The sequence below is a fragment of the Portunus trituberculatus genome, chromosome 27 (genome assembly GCF_017591435.1).
Source record: "Portunus trituberculatus isolate SZX2019 chromosome 27, ASM1759143v1, whole genome shotgun sequence".
Lineage (NCBI taxonomy): Eukaryota > Metazoa > Arthropoda > Malacostraca > Decapoda > Portunidae > Portunus > Portunus trituberculatus.
Window position 1 is genome coordinate 17563087 of NC_059281.1, and position 9834 is coordinate 17572920.

The window sequence follows — 9834 nt, forward strand, 5'->3', positions numbered from 1 at the left end:
CAAGTAACGCTTCTTGCACACACTCTTATCTTTTAGCTACTGTCATGCCCACTAATACTCTTTCCAAGTATTAGTTAATCTCATCTCGAAGCACTTCTCTTCCATGAACCTCCAAACCTAACCTTACTATAAATTTTGTTTTTTCTCCTTCTATCCTTCCTTTATGAGCAGAAAAAAGAAATTACAAAATCTCAACCAAAACAGAAACACATCATTGGTAAGGAAATGATGCGCAAGTGGTTTCATCGTTTTCCTCATCGTATATTCCGCGGCAGTTCCAGGAAATCGTAAGTTGCGTCACTTGGTCACTTCCCCTCAGAGCGGTACATGGAAGAGGTTGGAGTGACCGTGGCCCAGCGAGAGTGGCGTGCTGGTAGATGGATAAACAGATAGGCAGACTGAGACAGAAATATACAAAGGAACATAAGGAAAGGCAAACAAAAAGCAAATTTGTTGGGAATTTTTTACCTGGCTGTCTATGATAAGCTACATTGTTTTGTCTGTACTGAAAGACTGGATAATTTCTAAGCACAAGGTTTTGAATTTTTTTTTTTTTTTTATGCGAGTATACATGAAGTTGCCCGCATGACATCTATTGAACATTAACACACACACACACACACACACACACACACACACACACACACACACACACACACACACACTTACAGTACATAAACGTACGCATACATATTCCTGAAACGTATGTACGCACACTAACCTCTTGAACGTATACTGCACCTAGTAAAAATCTACACGTACAAGGTCACATGCGTACTTACATACTTACTCATGGTTATACATTAATGGAAAACAAATACGTTAGCAACCACACACACACACACACACACACACACCCGCCCGGTAGCTCAGTGGTTAGAGCGCTGGCTTCACAAGCCAGAGGACCGGGATTCGATTCCCCGGCCGGGTGGAGATATTTGGGTGTGTCTTCTTTCACGTGTAGCCCCTGTTCACCTAGCAGTGAGTAGGTACGGGATGTAAATCGAGGAGTTGTGACCTTGTTGTCCCGGTGTGTGGTGAATGCCTGGTCTCAGGCCTATCCGAAGATCGGAAATAATGAGCTCTGAGCTCCTTCCGGAGGGTAACGTCTGGCTGTCTCGTCAGAGACTGCAGCAGATCAAACAAACAGTGAACACACACACAGAACGAAGGCCTGATTCGTAAGGACAACAAACACACGTTCTGTACTGAACCGGAAGTGCGTAGACATCTTCCCGTCCTGGCCGATGCGCAGCGAGTTTCCACATGGGTACTAGTAACACCCCGTAGGAATCAGTCTTGTCATCGTCGTTACGCAGCAGATGACGTCAAACAAACTAACGGCAAACAAGGAAATTATCAAAGTTCCTATTGAAAGTATAGAAACCCCTCTTGTGAAACGTTAGCGGTTCAAAAAACTTTCCTTAAAGAATTCTAATGTCTTTGTTCAGTTTAGGAAATATCGGTAGTCTTTATTCGATTGCCATAGGTCAGTGTATGAGCACTTACAATAAAACTGAAGACTAAATACCTTACAAGTCTGGAAAAGCTTAGAGACACCCTGCAGAATTCCGGTGTATTTCTTTATATGGAAAAAAAATCGGAAAGTTTTCATCGATTGTCACGCAAGAGTGAAAATGAAAGACGAAAGCGTATAATTTTGCGACGATTCAGTAACGTAGTGTGAGGAATCTCGATGTTTTTATATAGTTGAGAGGAAAAATGCAACTTCATCGATTCACATATGTGATTGCGACACGAGAAACTAGAGAGCTCTGATGTTTTTATTTAGTTCGGAATATAAGGAATGCATTCACCGATTTGCGTTAAGTTTACGTCTGGAGCATACGTCACTCCTCACTCGTTTCCTTCACTCACAAAGATTCAAAAAACGTTTGAAATTCGTACAGAGTCTTTGTTTAGTTCGGAAATTCTTCATCGATTTGTCATAAACATACGTACAGTATCTTTCCACTCGTTACGCTCAGCTTCTCGTGCTCTGGTGTTAATTATCATTACAAGCTCAGAGTGCGTGTATCTTTTTGTACAGCTGCGCTATCATGAGAATCCTGTTGTTGTAAAAACAAGCGATAAGTTCGACGGGATGTGGCGGAGACTGCCCCGCCGCGAGCTCCACGAAGCTAGTGTCTCGATCCTCTACCCCTTTTATGTAGACTGCGATTATGTTTTTGTTCTGAGAATGTAGAAGGTTGCTTTGTTATTCCCTCTATTGTTCCTCTCGTTTTTATATGATTCGATTCCGTGTACAATTGTTAGTTACTTTATTTTCATAGTGTGCTAAATGTACATTTACATTTTTTTGTTCTCTCTCTTGAGAACTTCCTTTTCTTGTTATATATTTTCCTCGTGTAGCTACCTTCGTCCTTCATTTTTGTTCTCGTATATATATACTTTTTTTTTACTATGTTCATCTGCATTTGCTATTCCTTTTCTTTATTTTTTTCCTGTTTATCCTCACTTTCTACGTGATTTCTTTTCCTCATATTTTTGTTTTTTTTCCTTTTGTCTCTCCATGTTTTTTTCCCTGACTTCTAAATTATCTATTCTATATTCTCTTACTTTTCTCCTCGTATTTCTGATTTGCTATTTTCATTTCCTATTTCACGACTGCATGCCATTAGTCCCTTTCTTTGTGCTTATTCACTGCTTATTTCGTCTTGTTTAGCTTTGAATGACTCCACTCGTGTCTCCCTCCCTCAATTAGTACTTGTTGAGCTGTAACTCAATGAATCACCGCCACTTACCTCCCCGCCTGCCTCTTTTCAACACGCATTCCCGCTCAATTAACATTTTCTGGAAGGGGGAATGACCGAGAACATAATGGCAGTGAAGCGTAACGTGATAGTAGTAGTAGGAGTAGTAGTAGTATATAGTAGTAGTAGTAATGGTAACAGTTGTAGTAGCAAGATCTAGATGTAATCCTTATCATAACCATCATCAGCTATGAAGTTAAAATGTGCGCTCTCTATTTTCTCTTTTCATTCTTCGCTTTGGTGGTAAGAAGTCCCACGTCAGTGCAGAGCAGAACTCAACTCCCCTGGCTTATGCTGCGCTATTGAGGATGAAAGTGCGTCAGATTTCTCGTTTTCTCTTTTTAAATTAAAAGGCAGACTTGAAGAAAATGTGGTGACCTTGAGCTTAGCGGACCGACAGTGAAGTCTTTCATTATTCATGTTCCTCCTCTTCCTCTTCTTCCTCTTCCTCCTCCTTTCCTTTTTTTTTTTTTACTTTTCTCCGTGCTACCTTTCTTTTTCTTCCCACTGCCTCTCTCTCTCTCTCTCTCTCTCTCTCTCTCTCTCTCTCTCTCTCTCTCTCTCTCTCTCTCTCTCTCTCTCTCTCTCTCTGGTCCGTGACGTAATATCTCTGTAGGTATTCAGGAATTTCAAATATACATGCTTTGTGAATACTGGAGTTATTGAGGCTTGTCAGAGAGAGAGAGAGAGAGAGAGAGAGAGAGATATCTCTGTAATTTATTGGCCCACATGTACATACCTTGTGAATTGTCATTGAGGCTTGTCAGAGAGAGAGAGAGAGAGAGAGAGAGAGAGAGAGAGAGAGAGAGAGAGGAAGCACAGTTTGATTATGGCTTCGCTCGGTCTAGATAACATAGCATGAAGAAACAAAGGAATAAGAAAAATATTCATGGTGAAAGGAAGTTTGAAAATAGCAATGGAATGGAAGTGAGAAAAAATATCATCCGCCCTCTATTTTTTCTTGTTTTCTGTCTCTCCTTGGCGTTTCCTAGGCTAGAGGTGACCTACGCAGGAAGCAAATGACGTGACACTCATAAAGGAGAAGAAAACCCAGATGAATGACTGACCGATTTGCTACACCTTCCTCCTCCTCCTTTGTATTCCCCCTCCTTTCCTCCTCCTCCTCCTTCTTGTTCTCAATTTTCATTTTCTTCTTCGGCATACAGATCGTGTGAGAGAGAGAGAGAGAGAGAGGATGTTAAAGGACACACACACACACACACACACACACACACACACACACACACACACAGGAAACATCGCTCACTGTTACTGATGCTTGCCGTCGATATGGGACTCTCCTTTCTTTCTTTTCTCCTCTCTCTTCTTAAATCCTTCTTAGCTCCTTCACCTCTTTTCTCCCTCCTCTCTTTCTCAACGCTTTTTTGTAGGAAGTTTGTATCACTCCATAAAGATCAGCTGCACATCTCCTCCTTCTCCTCCTCTTGTTCTTCTTCTTCTTCTTCTTGTGCCTCCATTCCTCGCCTTCATGCATCAGATCGCTCCACCACGACCTTGCTCCTGATATTGATGACTGCATTTATTGCTACACGCAGACGCAGGCATGAGGACAGAAGGTCAGAGAAGCAGTCATAACAAGCAAGACTAGGGTTCTGAAATACTTCTCTGCCGCACCTCTAGTTGAAGTTACACGAGTTCTTTGTGTATTTTTACAGTTCTATATGTTACAGTCCTTATCGATTCTGAGAGGACCTACATCTAAACTCAGTGACAAAGACCAAGGCTGCAATGAAACACTTTTTTTTTTCATCAGCCGAACAGTGGACAGCATTCTCAAACATTATAAAGCATGTTATTCAGGTTTTCAAGAATACTTCTATGATTCCAGAGACAGTTTAATAGGAAATCCTCATCATTAGTAATAAAGATAACCATGAAATCTCGAAAAATTATCTGTGTCCCTTGGAAACGCTTCTGTATGTCATGCCTCGTCTTAACACACGACCGGTTATTCCCGTCACTCAGCATCTGCGCCGGTGCCAAGAACGTAAACAAACTTTAATGTCACAGGACGTGGAAGGATTTGATAGTGAAAGAAAAACATAGAGAGAATGAAGGAGAAAGTAAGTCTTTTAACAATAATAGAATAAAAAATGTAACCTTTCCTATTTTCATAATCCCCAACCGGATTGAATTCTTACCTGGACTTTCTCTTGCATAGGTCGAAAATAAAGGTCTCCACGATACTTGACCTGAATTTAGAAATGAAAATAGGAAAATTTCACGATAGGGAAGAGAGAGAGAGAGAGAGAGAGAGAGAGAGAGAGAGAGAGAGAGAGAAAGGCCCGGGACATCCCCTAGCGATTGAAAAAAGTGGTTGTGTAAGACCTTTCAGCTGCAAAACGAAAGGGAAAGTTTAACACGTCTTACCGTCACGAAAGACTGTCATAGGGGAAGGAAAGAGCGCTCAGGAGGTCTCGTTAAGTACAATCACGAAGAAATAAAATAAAAATTACCCGGTAGCAAAATTTAAGTGGTGTTCTTGTTTCTGGATCTTTTCCCCTTATATGAGAATGATTGAAGCGTTGAATGATTCCGCTTATAATCAAATGATAGGTAGATGTGGAAAGGAAAGCTACCCCTGTTCAGAAACGCTTTGCTCTCTCATCCCGACTACTACAACGATGTTTCTCCTTTTGATAACATAGAAACATAAATAATATAAAGTAATAGCCTAAGTAGTGGAAGTAAGTGTTTCAGAATATAGACTACAGAGAGCATTGTCAAGGGATGGGAGGATGTGAAATAAAGCTTGGAGGGATGCCAGTCTGATAACACATTTATGTACACAGTCGGAATGTTTTCTGTTGAGCCAGGCCTTTGTTTACGAACGTTCATTGGCTGTAGATAAGCTGTTTTCATCACGTCACAACTACGACAAAACACGTCACTAAATTTCTGTCGCATCATTGGCTGAGAATGATGACGTCCCACCGGCCGCTACCTTCGCTCCTCACGCCCCATACATAGACTGTTAGTGGTGGGCGAGTCCCTTACGACTGAGTGAGAAGTCAAGCTTTCTTTGTTTGCTGTCAAAATATTTAAGTTGCTTTTTACAGTTAAGGGAGGAATTGCTGGACTGTCTTGAAATAACAGTTCCAGTCGCATAGCAAAGTGGTGTGGGTGTGTGTGTCTGTAGAAAGTTAAAGAAAGATACGCGCATTACATTTGTGTACTAAGGCGATGGCCAGACCGAGGAAGATCAGGTAAAAGAAGGGAGCGAAATTTCATTTTATTCTTTAAACACGCTTTAAGCTTTCATTTGAGCAATTAGTAGACAACAGGTGATAATTCGTCAGATTCTAACCTTTCACCAATGACACGAAATTTTTGTTATAATTATAGAAGATTCTTAAAAACGCTCAGCGAACATTGTGTATTTCATAACTTTGTTGCCAGTGCTCCTCCTGCATAAAAAGAAAGAAAATCACTATCTTGTATAACTAAATTAGACGAAATAAGGCGTTAAAACATTGAGAACATGGACCACAGACGCAAAATCTGATAAACAGGTGTTCATTAGTGTTGATGTGTGAAAGGCGAGGGGACAATGAGACCAAGGAACAGACGGAAGTGGAGTAACACTGACCGATAAGACAAAACTAAGGAGCCGATTAGAAGGTTCTGATAAGTCACTTATTCCGCGTCACACTTTATTTACGCTATGAAGTTTCTCTTTCCTTAGCAGAGAATTACTTTTCATTCAACACACTCTCTCTCTCTCTCTCTCTCTCTCTCTCTCTCTCTCTCTCTCTCTCTCTCTCTCTCTCTCTCTCTCTCTCTCATTACCTCTGTGATATTACGGAGTAGTGTTTAGGGCAGAAAATTTAATGTACAGATGGGAGTAGCCCAGCATTGAGGTAGTGCATATGATGGACAGTGTTATTATGCTTACTGACGAATGTGTTTTCCAGCAGATCCGCCTGCGTGTACTGACCCGCATCGGCGAGTCCAGCGAGAAGGTAGATGACACGCCGCCCACTTACGACGAGGTGATGGATACGGAGGCGCCGCCCCCCGCCTACTTTACCGTCGTCGAAGAAACTCGGAAGGCTTCTGGTTCCTCCTCATCCCTCGATAGCACATCCTTTCCAGCGATGGGCGTGGCCACAGTCTCTGGCATGGTGCACCAGGATGCCGCTGCCACCGAGGCGAAAGAGTACCTGCAGCGCCCGCCGGCCTACCAGACGCCGAGGCACATGAGGAAGATTTCGCCGCGGATATTGCCCGGGGTGCATCAGCTCCGTGCACCCACGGACTCCGCGGTCACAGCCACGGCAGCCGCCACAGCTATCGCCACAGTGGCAGCCGCCGTCACTGCCACCACGCCCACCCAAGTCGTTGATGAGACGGAGGCGCTGGAGGAGGATCCGATCCGAGGCCCTATCGTGAGACACCTGAGATCGACGACCATCGCTACGTTGGATGTGTCGTCGACCGAAGACGTGACTCCGTCAGTAACAAGAAGCGCCGCCGGCCACGATGACGAGGAAATTGACCTTCAGGCACCTACCACCGCCATTCCAGGCTTTCCCTAGACTTCCAGTGCCATGAACTAAATTATATAATAAATTATACAAACATTGCGGGTGATAACATGTACAAACTATTTGTACTGTGCAACGGTGTACAAATTTAGTCGTCATTGTCATGATTGTGATCATGCGCTCAAGGCCATTCTTGTTACCATTTAATGTTAAGGTTATTATTGATAATGTTACTCTTTGTGTTGTTGCCTTGTTGTGGCGCCGCGCCTTCGCTGCGCCTTGTGAGCAAAGGTTCTGTGATGCCTGTATATACAATATACTTATTTGTATTTTACTACCCTACAAAAGCTTCATAAAAACTATTAAATATGCAAAGAAGTTACAAATGTCTTTCAGTACCTACTGAACAGCTTACCCTATTACTAGAGAGAGCAAAGCCAGAGTTAAAGAAACCACTGAAGAAACGATATTGCATGTGTCTGTCATGAGCCCTCAGCTGCTTCGTCATAGGATATTAACAACTTTATCGGCTGATAAAAGGAACGTAATCAGGTCAGGTCATAAGAATATCTTTTTGTTCCTATTCCCTTGCACCCCTGTGTTGTCTCTAACTCCGTGCCCCTGCATAAACTCCTTCCCCGTTCTGGAGTTGTTTTGTGTGTAGGGAGAAACCTTCCATTTTAATGTCTGAAGGACAAAGGCTAGTCACAACAGCACTTATTGTGCAGTAGCAAAAGCATTAATGGTAGTAGTAGTAGTAGTAGTAGTAGTAGTAGTAGTAGTAGTAATGATTAAAGGATGAGGAGTAAGAGAAAAGGTATTTGCCACGGGGAAGTTGCAGGTGATGTTCAGGAAGGTGAAGACAAAATTCTTCTTCAGAGTAGATTTACAGACATTTAGGACCGCCCCTACAATTTGTATTATAGACCTAATTACAACAAAAGGCAAAAGTTGGAAGACTTATTCGAAAAAAAAAATACAGTAATGATCATCTAGACAAATGTATATGCCTTCACAGGGCTCACAACCTTGCTGAGTTTTTATAGTCAGGTCTGAGTCAGTACATGATATAGATCTATATGATAACACACCTAGAGTTAAGCAATGATAAACTGTCCCACCAAAGGCTCTTGAACACGATTATGGCGTATGAGGTAGATGGGATCAGCTCATGATTAAACGACAGCAACATTTACAATATATGGTTACATATTGGATTATGAATAAGTTTTCAGTGTGTTACCACATGGATCAGTTTTAAATCTACAGTAGTTGTTTTTTTATATATTTTAATGATTTCCACAATGAAATCATAGTGACATTAATAGATTTGCAGATTACACAATAACAGATTGTGATGAAACCATCGTACGGACAGACTTAGGTAAGTTGCACCACACGTCACGGAAACACTGAGAGTAAGAATAATTTCACCACTGGAGCCGCCCCCATTTGCTATCGATCGGCCTTGACAGTCCTGGCACTAAAACATCGCCACCACCACCACCACCACACACCATCTAGAAACAACCCAAGATTAAAAAAGGATAGAACTGTATTTGCTACTCACTGATGTGCATGACAGCGGACCAAATGCCACCTAAATGAACATCAAAGAGCTGTGTTTCCTTGACCTACTTCTATTTCCTTGTATCTCACATCCTATGATGTGAGATACCAGCCCTGCATTAGTGAAGTCAGTGTGTTCATTGATAAGAGAGAGCTCAGATGTGAGCATTACCAAGGCTTTTGTAGATTTTTTAGCAGCTTAGGAAAATACTTAAGTGGCAAGATTTTGAGTTATTGCATAGATACGCTGTTTGTATTTTTTTTTTTTTTTTCATCGATCCTTACTTGCCAAAAATAGCGGCCTTTGACAAAGCAGTATTGTTGCATGAAAATGTAAGACGGATGGAAGGGAAATATATTTTTTGAGTGTCTCGATTCCTGTCTTTTTTAACAGTTCAAGCCATAAGAACGAGGAACCGCAAACAGGATGAGAATTCCGGAGTTCGCCAGTGAAAGGAATAAAAAATCAGTCACTGTTGAATTACTACACTAAAAAAACTGGAAGTAATAGGTATAAGAGGAATTATAATGTCTTGTACATATGATAGCTTATCAAGCTTACATGTGGAACCTGTAAACACATGATGGAGTCACGACGTATTGAGTTTGTCTTTTCTTTCCACACATAAACCAACAGTGAGTATTTCCGTTTACGTGGCATTTCTCACTGAAAAAAAGGTTAGAAATGCGAATTAACCTAGACAAAATGAGATGGAGTTTAAATAACTAAGCATGTGTAAGTACTTTGAAAACTATTTTTTGTTTAGATTATTTTCAGATTAGGTTCCCCTGCAATTTTTCATTCTCTTTGAATAATGTTCGAAGCCTGTACATTAACAATAAAATTGAGTTTATATTGCCTTATTATTTAAAGGGTATTACTTCTGCATAATTACATCTAAGTTGTCATTTTTATTAACGTAACAGTAACGTCTTAAGAGAGTCTTCAATATTTGCAGTTTTATACTCAGTGTCTCTGACGA

General features: G+C 41.3%; 1 protein-coding gene across 5 annotated transcripts in view; it reads left to right on the top strand.

The window, feature by feature from the left end:
- Nucleotides 1-7664, top strand: part of LOC123509535 — a 51103-nt gene extending 43439 nt beyond the window's left edge. For 2 of the 5 annotated variants that reach the window (XM_045263895.1, XM_045263896.1), the window contains exons 3-4: nucleotides 3023-3088; nucleotides 6713-7664. In XM_045263895.1, the coding sequence (XP_045119830.1) occupies nucleotides 3023-3088; nucleotides 6713-7333 (687 nt within the window). In that variant the 3' untranslated portion in view covers nucleotides 7334-7664. Of the gene's footprint in view, nucleotides 1-3022; nucleotides 3089-6709 lie in introns of all 5 variants that reach the window. The other 3 variants (XM_045263897.1, XM_045263898.1, XM_045263899.1) reach the window with 3 other exon arrangements.
- The last annotated feature ends 2170 nt before the right edge of the window (nucleotides 7665-9834 follow it).